General features: G+C 37.8%; 1 protein-coding gene across 1 annotated transcript in view; it reads left to right on the top strand.

Moving 5' to 3' along the window:
• The window catches only part of LOC136032203 (neuralized-like protein 4), a 56,219-nt gene extending 39,677 nt beyond the window's left edge, over positions 1-16,542 (top strand). The window contains exons 11-13 of the mRNA XM_065712409.1: positions 2,103-2,351; positions 5,171-5,347; positions 14,165-16,542. Coding sequence (XP_065568481.1) covers positions 2,103-2,351; positions 5,171-5,347; positions 14,165-15,990 — 2,252 coding nt within the window. The 3' untranslated portion in view covers positions 15,991-16,542. The remainder of the gene's footprint in view (positions 1-2,102; positions 2,352-5,170; positions 5,348-14,164) is intronic.
• The last annotated feature ends 299 nt before the right edge of the window (positions 16,543-16,841 follow it).

Genomic DNA, 16,841 nt, shown 5'->3' with positions numbered 1-16,841 from the left:
CACATTTAGAAGGACCTCGTGACTCAGATCTCTTATTTTAAATCTCAACCGGATCAAGCGTAATTGAGGGGGCAGTTTTGGGACCGGAAATCTTAGAAAATACTTAAAGCGGTGAGATCACGATGAAACTGGATGGGAAGAATAAAAACCTGTCTAAGATACGTGAATGACATAACCGGACCGGATTTGCTCTCTTTGGTGGAGTTGGGGGGGGGGTAATTTTGAAAATTGAGGTATTTTTTACTTACGAAAGGGTGACTAGATCTTAATGAAATTTGATATTTAGAAGGATCTTGCACTTTAAAGCTCTAATTTTAAATTCCGACCAGATCCTGTGACATTGGGGAGAGTTGGAGGGGGAAACCGGAATTCTTGGAAAACGTGAAAATTGGGGTATTTTTATCTTACGAATAGGTGATCGGATCTTAATGAAATTTGATATTTAGAAGGATTTCATGTCTCAGAGCTCTTATTTCAAATCCCGACCTGATCTTTTGACATTGAGGGGAGTTGAAGGGGGGGAATCTTGGAAAATACTTGGAGTGGAGGAATCAGGATGAAGCTTGGTGGATAGAATAAGCAAATGTCCTTAATACGTGATTGACGGAACCGTACTGGATTCGCTCTCTTTGGGGGAGTTGGGGGGAGGGGTTCAGTGATTTGGCGAGTTTGGTGCTTCTGGACGTGCTAGGACGATGAAAATTGGTAGGCGTGTCAGGGAGCTGTACAAATTGACTTGATAAAGTCGTTTTCCCAGATTCGACCATCTGGGGGGCTAAAGGGAGAGGAAAAATTAGAAAAATTAGGTATTTATAACATAGGAGTGCGTGATCGGATCTTAATGAATTTTGATATTTAGAAGGACATCGTGACTCACAGCTCTTATTTTAAATCCTGACCGGCATTAAGCCTCTTATTTTCCTTTTAAATCAATCTATTGATTCATAGAATTTTGCTAGAGCTCATACCATATGATCTCTTGGCTCTTAGCTCTTCTTGCCTCGTCACAAGTGCCATATGAGCTCTTAGCTCTTGTTCAACATGTTTTACTCTTGCTGTATGATAATTCTCTGTTGAACAAACAAATAAAATATTAGTGATGTTGTGTATTTCTGGATTCTAATAGTCTGAAGTTTCATCAATCTTTGTGGAAATTTAACTGTGTGAGACTGGGATATAGGGTGTTCTTTTTAACTAAAGTATTTTGACTGACAATGTGTTCTGTTGTCGTCTATAAACACTAGTAATAGGTTCAAGGGTATCATTATTGTTACCTGAAGTCTTTTGAAAATTCTTCAAAATTAAATCTGGATTTTTGAACATTTATTTTTAAGAATTATTTTAACATTTCGGTATCTCATAAAAATATGGCCGCAAAAATCGTATTTGGTGATTGTAGCTTTTGCTTTCAAGAACAGCATCACTGGTTTGTCTACCGCTTTTATAATATTTCTTTCCCCACCTCCTCTCCTGTGAGTGGTTTTAGCCTCTTTACTTTCTAAAATTAGCAACAACATGTCTATACATATTTTATGTTTTACAGGTGGTTTTAGGGAGCAAATGAAGTAGATGGAGAAAGAGAGAGGGATTGAGAGAGTCAGAGAGAGATTAACCTGTCATTAAATTTTATGTAATTAAAGATGGCATCTAAAATGCTGCTTTAATAATCAGTACAAGCAAAAATTCAAATAAACATGCAACTTTAACGGTTAAGTGGTTGTTATTGGTAAAATTAAATTTCCGGAATCTGGGTACATCGCTCTATTTTAAAAAGAATAAACATCATGACTTTGAAACATTAAACATTTTATTAAACTGGTTTACTCTGAAACCGAAAAGAACCTGAACCTGACTGACACCCTAAGGAAGGTTTCTAACGTAGCAAAATGTTCAAAAAGCGGAAGAAAATCGGTATAAGTACAAGATCTGGAATTTTATGCTGGAGTAAAGTGAAAATTTACATTGTATGGCCACTTTTTTTCCAGGGTTTCTTCGAATGAAGTTCAGAGTAGGGACTACTCCAATTTGGTCTAGAGGTGGTTGTGATGATAGTTTCAAAATAACACATTGATGGAAAGCATAAAAAATGTTTTATTTTTTAGGCGTTACCTTGATTCGTCCTGAAGAGCTAGATTTTCCAAGTACATTAACAGATATCGATTATGACACTTGGATGTTAAGTGGCTCATCCCTTATGAGGGACGGCGAACTAATTCGTAATGGTTACCCGTGCGATCTGGATTCTCTACCTGTTGGAACGCGTCTGGGAATGGCTCGACATGAAGAAGGTTCTCTTCATTATTACGTCAATGGAAGGGATCAAGGACCAGCTTTTAGCTATGTTCCTCCAGGTAAGTATTTTATTATTTTATCTTAATAAGCAAACTTGCACTTGAGATGCATTTCTATGCTAACTTTTGTGTTCTTGTGAAATTGTTGAAGCGCTCTTGGAAGAAAATCAAAAGTATGGTTTCTATAAACTTTAGTCTCTAGTTTCATTTATTGGTTGTGAATATGGGGTTATGTTTCTAACAACTCACTGCAGCACCAAGCCGCCTGAGGCCAACGCAGCTACGCACGCTCATCCTCCATCACAATCTATTCAAATCCTCCCTCTTTACACCCTTCCAAAAAGTTCCCATACCCCTTTAATCTTTCCTTGGGGTATCCTCCCGCCACATTTAGGGCTTACCTGTTTTTCACTTGGCCTGAGATTGTTGGCCGATAAGGACAATCTTTGGCAATCTTAAATAAAATAAATTGTAAGGTTTTTGTGCTTCACAATTGGACGAACAATATGGAAGTTCTAATCTGCAGGGAAATTTGAAGAGTTTTCTTATGGGGGAGGGAAGGGGGGGGGTGCTAACTTCGAAACCGAACTCTAAAGACAAGCAAATCATATAGAATATATAATACATTATAGAAAAAAATGTATGAACTTTTCGAGATATCATCGGGACACGGGTACAAAGCCCCTGCCCCTGTAGATGTTGATAATTCTTTGTCAGACGATTTTTGGAAATCGTGCGAGTTTTAAAAAATTCGGTTTTAGGATTTTTTATTTTTTTCAGAGTGGGTACAATTGACATTTTCAACAGGATTCATGGGGTATGTTTAGTTTTTCTCTGATAGCAATGCAAATATTTTGGTGTGAAATACTAAGCCTTTGAAAGTGGCTGAAATTCAGTACACTTTTTAACGCATATGTATTAATTGTGGTGCTAAGTTACTGTGGTCTTTGGGTCCCAGACTTTACATTTTGTAAAAATTGGATAGAACTGTATTCTTGTATCGCTGTTTTACTTCTTTTTTTAGGGAAGGGGTGGGGGCGTCTTAGGCCAATTTTGTGTGGTCTTGAATTTCCGTGTAGGTAGCCCCAAATGTATACCATTTTAATGCTATGTTCGACCACTCTTCAACTATCCTATTAAAAAATAGATATTATTTTACCTTTGAGTATATTTGAAATAATATATGATTAATCATTTTCGGGGTTGAATTTCAATATCCTGCACAGTCTATTTCCCTAGTAAGCTCAGATTTCAACCTGTACTTTTTCAAATAAATGATAGTGAAACCTAAATAGTTATTGCACAGGCATTCTCCAGATTGTCATATCAATTTATGGCTTGTAGGAAAGCTACTCAATTCTTCATATGCTATTAGCCCGGAAAACAAGAAATGATAGGAGTGAGAATTTTGGTCTGAGCAAAGTTTAGCGAGTAACTTGCTAAGTGAAATCAAACATGCGCCTTACATGTCGAAAAATGTGCTCTTTCCTGAATGGAAAAATTAAACTTCAAAGCTAGTTGTATTGATCACGAAAAGACGTTTAAGTGAGCGAGTCTTTGTGCCTGTGTGACTAGAATGCCAAAATTGCGTTAATTTTTGTATGTGTATTTTGACACATATAAATATGTGTATACACGAAATGTGTATTTTTGTATCATTAGTTATCATAAGGCACGTTTATCTTGTGCACAGACTGCCTTCAGCGTGTTATACACAAGTAAAAAGCCATACATACAGTTAGCTTCTTGTGTTTGGCTTTGAAACATTCTGTAAATTATATTTTCAAATGGGTAAGGGATTTCAACTAAAGAGTTCAGTATTGAAGTTGACCAAGTTCACTAGCTTACCAAGTTGACCAAGCTTAGTGTCTATCTCTCTTTCGCTTAAGCACTGCTCTTACCCTGCATTGTGGACGCAACAATCCAAAGCGTTCATATCGCATAGGAGATGCTCAGCTTGAGCCAGTCACTGAAAAGAATGACCTGGGGTTATTGCTGACAATGAGTTAAAATTTCACTGCCACACTGCCACATACAAGCTCAGGTTTCCAAAGTAAACCGCGCCCTTGGGCTCATAAAATAAACATTCACGACTAGGAAGCCATTTTTGATTATGAAACTATATAAAGCCATAGTCCGTCATCACCTAGAATTTGGCATGACCCTAGCTTCTCCCCACTGTTAGATGTATGTGAAGGTACCTGAGAGTGTTCCAAGAAGAGTGACAAAGCTTATCACTGCATTGCAAGTTGAACGTATCAACTCTTTCAACTCCATACTTTAGTATACCGTGGAAAAGTGGTATACGTGGTATAGTGGTATACGTAAAAGTGTATACGAAAAGTGGTAAAAAATTTAGTATACGTAGGAAAAGTGGAGACGTAATAAATACTCGTAATCTGCTAGAAAGTGACCTCATGTTTTTCTCCATCTCTGTCAACCAAGACAAGAGGACACCAAGGAGCTGTAGGCCACCTATTGCATCAAGCGAGAGCGCAAACAGTTCTACTCAGTCCGGTCTGTCCCACTCTGGAACAGCGTTTCTGGAGTCACTGTCCAGTCTCAAACCCTTGAAGCCTTCAAGAAAGGAGTCGACCAAGACTGGGCCAACGCTGAATGGAGACTGAGCTGGGATGTCAGATCATAACATAGAGACACCACCAGCATTGAAGGTAATTTTAGGTAAAGTTTTTTTTAAGGCCAATGGTGTTGGATTTAACGCCATTATTGCTAATTATGGCATTAATGGTGCTAATCACAACAACTGTGAAATTAGAGATATTTACTCATTTTTAGTTTATGTGTAATTTGGATAGAAATGCATAGAGTCAGTTTCTCTGTGTGAGACTGAGGTGTAATAATTTATTTTCTTTACCCAGGTGTATACGCTATCATTGATCTCTATGGACAGTGTGCACAAGTTTCACTTATACATAATCCAGTTCCACGTCAAGGAATCTCAGTATTAAAAGGAAGACCTGGATATGATTTAACTATGGATGTCGTCATTCCTCATACCTTTTCTACGTGTTGTGGACCAGGAATCATATTAAAAGGTATTTTTTTTTTCTTCTCAGCTTTTTCCTTAAGTTTTCTAGCAAAACCATAGAAAATTTAAGAAACAAGGAAACAACCAGAAATTTATCAAAAAAAAAATTGTACAAACTTGGTCGATTCCTCATCATGAAAAAAAGAAAATCCGCAGTTCCAAATGATTTTAAAATCTATAAACTTTTCGGAAAAAAAATTATGATTATGTTGTAAGTTCAATTATGTGAATTGTTGTAATAACAAATCATATAAAAAATTAAAGCTTTTTTCCAAAGCCTCTTTTCCTGTAGTAGATCTACATTTGATGTACATCTGTCATTCGCTGACAGATGTGATGTCATTCGCTTATATGATAGTACCTTGAGGCCTCAGTCACCAATACGCTACAAATCTTGAACGCTAGAAAAGCCTGCTGAATTAGAGCTGTTACATTTTCTTTTTATTGGGGAAAATATATTTCCGGCGTTATAAATATATGGCTTTATTTTTGTAGGAGAAAAGCATCAACAAAATGCTTACAATAAGGCGTGCAATTTCTGTATCTGGCCCTACGGACCAAGAAAACTTTTTTTGTTATGGAAGTGATTTAACGAATTCTTGGGGCCATGACGTGCATTGTTGTCTAAGGTTATTTGTTAGGATTGTCATTCTAGAGGCTTTTTGTCATTTCTTGAGTCTGGGAAGGGGGCATGCATCTCGACCTTTCTTGTTATGATTTCCATGCACCTTGGATCCCAATAATCCATAAGGACCAACTGGTGAGGGTTTTGGGTAAGAGGAGCCGCTGCTAGAGACGCTGACGTTCTTCAAAATAAAAGAAATTGAAAAAGCTCTGCAATAAACCATAAACATCGAAATTTAAAACTTTTAACTCAATCTTTAAAACTGTTAACTTCATTCATGAAAAATTCTTTGAGTATCTGTCCATTTAATTTTATCTTTTCTTTTTGTTGGTCAAAACTTCAAAAAGTGTTTTTTTTTTAATGAAGAGAAACTATTTAAATAATTGTTTGTGTTTATATATGTATTGCTGAAAACTCAGCTTTTTGAGAAGTTTTGTTTGTTGTATGCGACCTAGATCCACTATGATATCTACGGGGGCCCATCTGAACGCTAGACACCCTCCTTGACAAAGTTGGGGCGAGGGGCCTCGTTGATTTATTTTTTGTGAATTCGTACCGAATAATCAAAGTAAATACTTCCTACATAGTTTTTTATACCTATATTCACGGCGCCAGGTACTTAAAGGTATCTAGTATGCCGCCATTTCTTTACCTCGTACCTAAACCTCGAGGTTTTGAATATCCGCCATCTTTTGAAGGAGTAAACAGAGGAATTTGTAGGAATAATATCCCTAGGAAAGATCATCCTAGATAGAAGTGCTACGCCGGATGAACCTGTTCCTCAAGTGCTCGGTTCTTGACGTGTCCTCCCTTAGATAATTGTACCGAACTGTGTCCCTTCACGTCTGTCTTGTTGGTTGGAAAAAGGGGGAACAATGCGAGAAAGCTCCTCTGAATGAGGTTAATTCATGTAGCTATAGAAATAAGCCATCGACGCTACATCAAACCTTTTATTTAGAGGCTTGGGTAAGTAATGTGTAGAGGCGCAGACTGCCGCGTTGAGCATATTCTGAATCTTCGGGACTGGTGCCAACAGCGTTTTCTGGACCATCATATAGTGGGCATCCATGTTCAGCTGTGGGTCTGATGAAGGACTTGCAAAGTGGAATAATCGAGCTGGAAGGAAGAAGGTTTTTACAGCGAAGAGTGACCTCGGGATTTCTCGCGCAGGAGGTTCTCAGCCGATCAAGGTGGTTATTCCAAGAGAGATTGTTCGAGAAATGGATCCCCAGTAGACGAAGCTAGTCGACTCTCTTTATGATTTAATTTTTGAAAATGAAACTGGGGTGTTCTCGCGGTGCCTTTGATCGGGTAATATGAAGCTCCTTGTTTTTGATGCATTAAAGTTGATCATTTATGTATCAGACCGCTTTTCAACTTGAGGAAAATCCGTCTGTTGAGAAAGGGAGACTTGTGTTGGGTCTTCGTGTTTTGGGATGGCTGTGCGTGTCGTGGTATCGTCGGAAAAGTGACACAGAGGGCTTGCAAGGTTGTTCTCCATGTCATTTAATGTAGATAAGGAAGAGCGTTGGTCCTAAGACACTGCCTTGGGGAAACCCTGTTTTCAGTGAATATTCACAGGAAATAAACCCGTCGAGGACAACCTGTAGTGAACGATCTGAAAAAAAAGCTCTCAATCACTCTTAACAGACATCCACGAACACCGTACGCATGGCAATGTCAAATGACAATAGCCTGAGTTCTTACCTCGCTACCAAAGTTCGACCCACTCCTGATGCTAGGCGGCTAGGTAGTCTAATGTTGAGTGTTACCCCAGAATCCATATTTCCGGTATATTGAAAAGTGCAGAATGGCCCTTGTCTTGGGCTATATCTGTTCTAGTGCCGTTATCTAAAAAGGAGGATAGATTAGACCATGGGAATTATAGAGGTATAAGCCAAAGTAATGTGCTTAGTAAGGTTTTTGCTAAGATATTATGTTGTAGGATAGATAATTGGATAGACCAAAATGGAATTTTATCAGATTCGCAGACAGGTTAAAAAAAGGCTAAAGTCCTATAGATATAGATATAGTCCTAAAGATATATAGATATAGATATAGTTCTATAGATATAGTCCTATAGTCCTATAGATATAGTCCTATAGATTTTTATTTTATTAGGAATGATTAGGAAACAGATTAGGAGAAAAGAGGGCAGGCTCTTTGTTGCATTTTTGGATTTAAAGTGGCGTTTGATGGAGTGGATAGAAGTTTAATGATAGAGTTGTTGTTAGCACTAGGGCTACTAATCGCATTTGTCTTTGTATAATATAGTTAAGAATGTAGTACGGATAGGCAAGGATTTATCTAGGGTTATTAGGAGTAGACTTGGTGTTAAGCAGTGATGTACAATTTCCCCAAGGTTATTCTCATCGTATGTTAATGATTTTGAAGAATATTTGATAGACAGAGGCTCCCCAAAAATTAAGCTTTCAAGTGCAAGCGTTATGGCATTACTTTTTGAAGATGACATAGTATTAGTAGCGGAAATTAAAGAACATTTGCAACAACTGCTAGATCTAGTATCTTTTTATTTTAGGAATAAGAAACTAGTATTAAACATGCAGAAGTCGGTGGTAATGGTTCTTAGGAAAAGTGGAGAACAGATAGATTCGCTGTGTCAGTTTATGTATGAAGGTAGGACACTAGACTATATAGATGAATTTCAGTACTTAGGTTGTAGGGTTTCGTCAGATGGGAAATGGAAGAAACATCTCAAGATAGTAGAAAGTAAGGGAAAATGACTACTAGGATTGTTAAGTAAAAGTAGTATCAAGGAAACTAGAGATGTAGGACTGCTAAAGTATGTTTTTAATGCTAGGGTTAGATCGGCTTTGCATTACGGGGCGGAGCTTTGGGGGTTTAGTAAGGGGTTGAATTTAGAAAGAATGTAGTTGAGGTTTTCTAAGCGTATGTTAGGCCTTGTTAATAAGTTTAATGGGTTAGTACTAAGAGCGGATACGCTGATAAGTAGATTTTGGGAAGTAGGTGTTACTTAACTGTTAGTTTGGTTTTCTTAAGGAACGATCTGCAGAGATCCAACTGCTTTGTGCCACAGATGATCGGAAGAAAAACATCGACAAGGGGTTCCAGATTGATCTCATACTTGGATCTCAAGAAAGCCTTTGACAAAGTTCCCCATAAGCGTCTCGTCAAGAAGCTCAGGAAATACGGTCTCTCCTCATCCGGGTCCTCATTCAGTCTTCTTCAATGGATTACGGACTTCTTAACTGGCAGAAAGCAAGTTGTGTGCGTAGAAGGTTGTCTCAGCAATACCGAAGAAGAAGTTCTTAGCGGAGTACCCCAGGGGTCAATTCTCGGCCCCCTTCTGTTTAATCTCTACATCAACGACCTAGTTGAGGGCATCAAATGTGACATCCTTCTCTACGCGGACGACACAAAGCTCTATCGTGTCATCTCGTCATGTGAAGACATTCACCACCTGCAGGCGGATCTCCAACGAATCGATGACTGGATGAAGAAGTGGATCATGGAAATCAATACCCAGAAAAGTCATATCCTCACTCTGGGTCCACAAAACTTTTCGTCCTCATACTTTCTTGGTTCTGCTGCACTCACTCTTAGTAGAGAAGAAAGAGACCTAGGCATCTTAGTCGATTCTGAACTGAACTTCAGTAGCCACTATGAAGCTGTCGTCAAGAAGGCTTCCAAAGTTGCTGGTATGATCAAAAGAAACTTCTCGTGCGAGGACGACAAAATGCTTGCTACGCTCTATAAGTCCCTTGTCCGCCCGATTCTTGAGTATGGACATTGTTCTACAAGACCATGCTACAACAAGGACATAGATGCTCTCGAAAATGTTCAGAGGAGGATAACTAAATTCTCTCCCAGGTTAGGCTTCCTTCCTTACGAAGAGCGGCTTAGAAAGCTTGAAATCCCAACCCTCGCCTATAGATTCCATCGTGGTGATCTTATTGAAATGTACAAGCTCTGCAATGGAGCCTATGATAACGTACCAGCCCAGAGAATCGTGCAGTTCAATAAAAATCATATCCGAGGACATCAGTACAAAGTGAGTATGGAACGCTTTTACAAGGACATGGGCCGATGGACTTTCGGCAACCGAGTTGTTCAGCATTGGAACAACTTACCAGAAAGAGTAATCTGCTCCAAAAACCTACGGACATTCAAGAAGGAAGTTGATGAATATTATTCAAGTGACATTTTCTCCTTATGCAAATTTAGAAGAAATACAAATTAAGATTTTTGTTTTGTAGAGGCTTAACGGCCTGCCATCAAATTTGCGAATATATTTATTTATTTATTTATTTATTAAGTATAAATAATATTGGAAAGTTCGTTCGGGTAGGTATGAGGTATCGTGATTTTTTCTTAAATAATTAGTTTTAATGCCTTTTCAGTCTTTGTTTGTTGCTGTATTTTTTTACTTGTTTTGTGTATGTCGCCATGGCCCAATTGGGCTTTTCGTGTGAATAAATCTATTTATCTATCTATCTATCTATTAGCGATCGCCTAGAAGGTTGTTTGATTCTAGGAGCTGTTGAAATGCTTTATTGGAGACGCTCCCATAGACTGCCAACACAGGGGAGGAGGTTAATAGGCCTATAGAGGCCCATGATCGTTGGATCGCCATCTGGCTTTAAGGAAGGCATAACAAGGGCGGATATCCGTGTTTTTGGGAAGGCTCCGGAGCGTAAGGATATCCGGAAAAGCAATAACAATTGTTCAGCTAGTTCGGCGCTGCAAGATTTGAGGACAACATTTGGTATTTTGTCAGGATTTGTGGCTTTCGTCCCATCAAGATGTTGCAGAATCCGAAGGATTCACACGATTCAGGAAAGTGCATGTTCGATCTGAGAAATTTGGCACTTCTCTACCGTCTTCATCCAGAATCGAGAATTTGGTAAAAGCCTTAGCAAATGCTTTAGTCTTTTCCTGTGGATCTTGTACCAAAGGCCTGTTAATCTGTAGAGAAGGAATTGAAGTCCCCTTGGACGATGGTAAAGCCTTCTTGACAATTCTCCAGCAACTCTTTGCCGAAGCATGCTTAACCTCGGTGGCAAATTTCTCCTTATTCTTATCCCGGGACTGAATTTGGCAAAAGCCTTAGCAAATGCTTTAGTCTTTTCCTGTGGATCTTGTACCAAAAGCCTGTTAATCTGTAGAGAAGGAATTGAAGTCCCCTTGGACGATGGTAAAGCCTTCTTGACAATTCTCCAGCAACTCTTTGCCGAAGCATGCTTAACCTCGGTGGCAAATTTCTCCTTATTCTTATCCCGGGACTGCCGAACCGCATGAACTGCATCTTTGCACGTGTTGATGAATGTGATCCTGGTCTATTCGCTCTTTGAAAGCAGCTATCGCTTGTGTGACTTTTGCTTTGCTCCGATAGCCTTTTTACACCGGGCGTTGAACCAAGGTTTGTCCTTACTGGACACCTTGATCTGCTTTGAGGGGATATGTTTTTCAACAGAGTGAACTATGGCCTGCTGATACTTCTCTGCAGCTTTCTCTGGGCTTTCAAGAAGAAAGGGTCTCCACTGCTGAGAACAAATAGTGTTTTTTGAACCGTCCCAATCACCTCTTTTGTATAGCCAGATTGTCCGCTCATGCTTTATTGGAGGCGGAATACGAAAGTTTCCCCGTACAATGACGGCGACGTGGTCACTTGTGAAAGCATGAGTGTCTACTTTAAAGGAGCCAAGGTGATCTGTAAGAAAAAGGTCAAGGCGAAATGATTCGCTTGGGCCGTGATATGTGTCAAAATTGACAATTTGTTCCAGCCCCTATGAGAGAGATAGATCATGCAAGCCTGATCCTTCCTTATCAGTATTTTTGCTGCGCTGCCACATGACGTGATGATTTAGGGGAGGAGATTTACTGGCATTGCTTGCAAAACAATCAGAAATTAAATAAAAAAAATTGAACTGAAAGTAAGGAGCTACATTAAAACTCAAAACAAAAAGAAATTATTTCGTATATGAAGAGATTGACCCCTTCTTTATACCTTGCTCTTCACGCTAAAGTTTGACTGTTTGTCTCCATTTGTAAGAACGACTCCTGAAAGACAAGGACCGTTTAATTAGAATAAGAAGCTTTTTAAAAGTGCTAAAAATTTTAGCGTGATAAAGAGCAAGTTATTGACGATAGGGTTAAACACTTCGTTTACGGAATAATTTCTATTCGTTTTGAGTTTTAATGTTGCTCCTTAATTTCAGTTGAAAAACTCTTTTTTTTTTTATTTCATTGTTAGTGGTGAAATTCGTTTTTTAGGCATTAGTATGCAATATTTAAACTGTATCGTAAAGGTCATGGGGAGTCAGGGAGGGATCTCTCATCATATTTATATTACGCCAGATATAATATTGAAAATGAAAAGAAATATTTTTTTTTACAAGTTTTTTAAAATGTGAATTTTAAGAGTGACACTAAAACAAACTCACTGTTTGACTTTTATTCACCGATGCTTCAAGGACGAATGCTCTAGTAAAAGAGCAGTGTGATTAAAAGTTTTTTTTTTTACTGGGTATTGGAAATGGAATTGAAAATCATATAATCTCGAAAACGGCTCCAAATTTTTTTAGGGAATATTTTTTGGGCATTTTTTTTATATATTTTAGCCAGGGGTTACAACAATTTAAAAACCTTAAAAAAGAAAATGAAAAGTTTGAAGCTTAGTTGTTAGAAAAACATCATTACCGAATTTCTTTTGTTAAAATTACACGCAATGTCTTTTTAAGACATGGAAAAAAAGTTGAAAAAAATTTGAAGTTCAATTCAGAATCACTGAAGTTACTATGTAAACTGGAAAAATATTTATGGTGCTTGAGCAATAAATTTAATGTTTTAGTACAAACTAGAAAAATACCTGTAAATTTTTATAATAGTTTTTTTTTGATAAAATCAAAGTCGCTAAATGATTAAGCTTACAGGTCTGAACGCATCCAGTTATATAATGTTAGTAGGAAGGCCCAAAAAACAAAAATTTGCAATTATTACAAATTCAAAAACATTAAAAAGAAAACCAAAAGTTTGAAGCCTATTAGAAATCGTCGTTCGAAGTTGAACTTGATTCAATAATAAAATATCTTTGAAAAGACACATTGTGAAAAGACTTTAAATTGCTTAAAGAGTAGAAAACTGGTTATTGCAATAATATTTGTGTATATTTTAACAAGGGATTACAGCAATTCAAAAACCATAAAAAAATCCAAAAGTTTGAAGCATAGTAGAAATTGTTATTAGAAGTTGGGCTTGATTCAATAATCAAATATCTTGGAAAAACTTAGTATGAAAAGACAATAAATTGCGTAAATAGCAAAAAACGGGTAAAGCGCCAAGCTCTTTACGCTAAAATTTTTGTTGCTTTAAAAAGTAGAGTTGTGACAAAGAGTCAAACTTTAGCGTAAAGAGCGAGACTTTGAGGAGGGGACAGTTCTTTCATATACGGAATAATTTCTTTTAGTTTTAAGTTTTAATGTCGCTCCTTACTTTCAGTTCAAAAACTTGTTTTTATTATTTAATATCCTATAAGAAGACAGTCTTTTTCATCGGGACGTAAAATCTGAGTGCTGAAACTAAATTTTACTGTCATTAATCTGGCTTAGATGTTCTTGTATGTAGTCTGCGGCGGAGAGTGTCACCTATCAGAGCTTCTTTAGATCTAATACGGAAGAATTTACCACTCCTATAGGGATTACTCCTTAGTGATAGATACATGCCATTTATTTATTTTTCTATACCTTCGTGAATTTATCAAATTTGTCTGGTATTCTGAGGAAATATTAGGTCATTTAGTAGGAACCTTACTGAGAATAATATCGACAAATTTAATAGTCAAATTTATTTTCTATTACTTTTTTTCCTTTAGCTGAACCTCTTCAATATTTCCTACCAAAATGTTGGTGTCCAGTTCTTCTTTCCTATTCTTTTCATCTGATATAAAACAAGTGATTAATCCAGATTAAGACATTTTTTTTATTTGTTTCATAAAATCGAACAACTTCGTTTGTTATTTCTGCAGTCTGTATCTTCGAAATGTTGTTTGTATTATTGGGCCATATCATTTCTGTAAGCACCATTCGATACGTAGCCCCTTCTTTTACATTACAGTGCAGCAAAGTTGTGTGCTATAGATGAGCATCTAACTAGATTTAATCATATGCTTCGCTAAAACAAGTATATCGACGCTCATTTCTTCATACTTTTTCATTTCAGATGTGAATACAGTTGCAGTGAGAGGCGAGTACTCCCGTAATGCCCTTGTATGTGCGTCTCATCAACTAAACAGAGATGAAAATTTTGAAATTCGAGTAGAAAGCAGACATCCATTATTCGCTGGGAGTCTTAAATTTGGGTTCATAACTACAGATCCTCCGAGCGAAAACTTGGCAAATATAGTCGCCAGTCTCGATCGTTGGTTTATCAGTGGCTCCAGTCTGTATCACAATAGCAACAAAGAACAAAAATTTATGTCGTCATCCTTTGAACGGTTGGGACCTGACGACAGAGTGACTATGAAAAGGGGCAAAACTGGGGTGGTTGTATTTCAGGTTAATGGCTTAGATTTAGGCGTTGCTGCTCCTAATCATTATAATACAATATACCCTTTTGTTGAACTGGACGGGGCGGTTGACCGTGTTAGAATTGTCAGTAATGGGAATCCTGCATACCATCCTAGTTCACCTGGAGGCGAATCCTTGTCAATGGGCTCCTTAAGTGCAAATCTACCAGCTTCTCTTGTTCAGGACGTCAATATTGAAGCTGGGCCGTCAAAATCTATTGAAGAAGAGATAAAGTTTAGTGAGATTCATGGTAGAAATATTTGTCTTGTTAATAACGGTTTGAGTGCAAAGCGTACTGCTAGCTATAATCAAGGTATAGTTCTAAGCCGGATGCCAATTGTAAAAGGTCAGAAATGTGAAGTAAGGATTGAAAAGCTGACAAACAGATGGAACTCATCTCTAATGGTTGGGCTTGTTTGTCAACCAACTGAAAAAAATCCTCTTCCTGTAACCGCTTTAGGGTTTCGTCGAAGTGCGTGGGTGGTAAGTGCTGACACATTGTTCGTCAATGGTCAAAAAGCGAAAAGTCGTCTGCCATTTAATTTAGATAACATTGCTGTCCATTCTACAGTTGGGCTTTCCTTGTCTTTAGATGGAGATTTCCATATTCTAATTGATGGAAAAGATTTAGGAAAGGTAGCCTCTGGTATAAGTGATCCTTGTTACGCTGTCTTTGATCTTTACGGTCAATGTGAAGAAATCCAATTGATCAATCTAGAACTGATAGTTAGTGGCTACTATGAAAAGGCCGATTTCGACTGCTCTGTTAAGGAAAAAGAAAAGCAAAACGCAGCTATTGCCACAGGTATTGCTGGCTCGTTTAAGCACGGCTGCAACTATATTAATATATGCAAGCTGTTTAAGTCTTTCATTGGTATCCCTTCCTCGTATTTTGTTCCTGAAGTAACTTGTTACTGTGGCAGCTGTTCAAATGAATATAAATTCAGTGGATCTGAGAAAAATTCAAAGGACCATCACCTCATAGGCTGGTGTAGATTCCCCTTCTCATTGTCAAGGTTTCGTGAAAATACGCCAGTAAACGTTGAAGGTTCCGATAGATGGCCCTCTGCCTATTACCCAGCAGAAGTGTGTCACATAAGACAGCTTTTGGACGCTGGACAGCTTTATCCTTCTGACGGACTTGGATTGACAAAACCGAAAAATCCTGTCGAAACTGATTCAAAAACGGAAGAAGTAGAAAGTCCTCAGCTTGTTTTTTACCCTGTTTTACCAAATTCTTCTGGGAGAAATGCAGTACCTTTTCGCTACAAGAAGCAGCTATACTCATGTCAAGTAGCATTTCAGCTACTTGTTCAGCCCGGATCCTATAAAGTTTCAGAGAATAGAAAATTGGAGGCGTCGTCCTCGAGACGAAGTCCGACGAGTGAGCTTTCTGATATTGTAGAGTGGTCTACTAAAGAAAAAGGTGCCACGGTCTTTCAAGCTCTTCTAGTCAAACTCGAGGTCAATAGTCAGTAAATCAACATCCTTTCATCTTTAGCACATAATATAATTTTTTGCACGTACCTACACATTCTTTCTTTGGCTCTTGTTTTCTTATTTTTTCTTATTTCGATATTATTCAGTCGTGAAAGTATGAACTTGTCTCATACATGTTTGTCATCAAAAAGATGACATTATCTTTAAAATACTTTCTCATGAATTCAGCCATCCTGATTGAATTCAGCTTTCATAAATTAAACTTCCCAGTGCATCTAATAATTAACTTATGCGTCAGACTTACTTTATTTTCGTATTTGCGAACAGTTTAGCTGATACAGGGTTATAAATTATTTTGAGGAAATTGAACCTAGTAACAATTTTCAGTTGCATAATTATTTGCCGTATCCAACGGAAGGATTGGGTCTCCCTCCCTCTAAACCGTGAACAAAAACATGCGAAAGAGTTGGTACTCTGTTTTTGTTTTATTTAATGGCTGATATTTACCTTTTTTGAACCATTTGACATTTGCACTCTGTTTCAACCTGCATAAATGATTCCGCTAAATGAATAATACAATTTATTTTATGATGTTATCTCATGATGTATAGGCCGAAACGTGAAAGGTGGGAGGTTTTCAATAATATTAAAAATCAAATACTGTTACTATTTAATGCCCAAGACTTCTTTTTTTGCGACTAATCCTCCTCCTTAGTTATTCCTGGGTAGAGAAGTGGCACAACGGTATATTTGTCTTGTACACGGACCTCCTTCATCCTCGAAAACCCATTAATTCAGTATCTAGTTAGGCACTTGTGTTTGGCTTTAAGACATTCTGTTTTGGCATTTTCGGGTTGGAGGGAGGATTGCAAATCTACAGAATCTGGTAT

The sequence above is a fragment of the Artemia franciscana genome, chromosome 10, assembly GCF_032884065.1.
Source record: "Artemia franciscana chromosome 10, ASM3288406v1, whole genome shotgun sequence".
Classification (NCBI taxonomy): Eukaryota; Metazoa; Arthropoda; class Branchiopoda; order Anostraca; family Artemiidae; genus Artemia; species Artemia franciscana.
The sequence above is the reverse complement of the archived record's forward strand: the minus strand, read 5'-3'. Positions and strand labels throughout refer to the sequence as shown.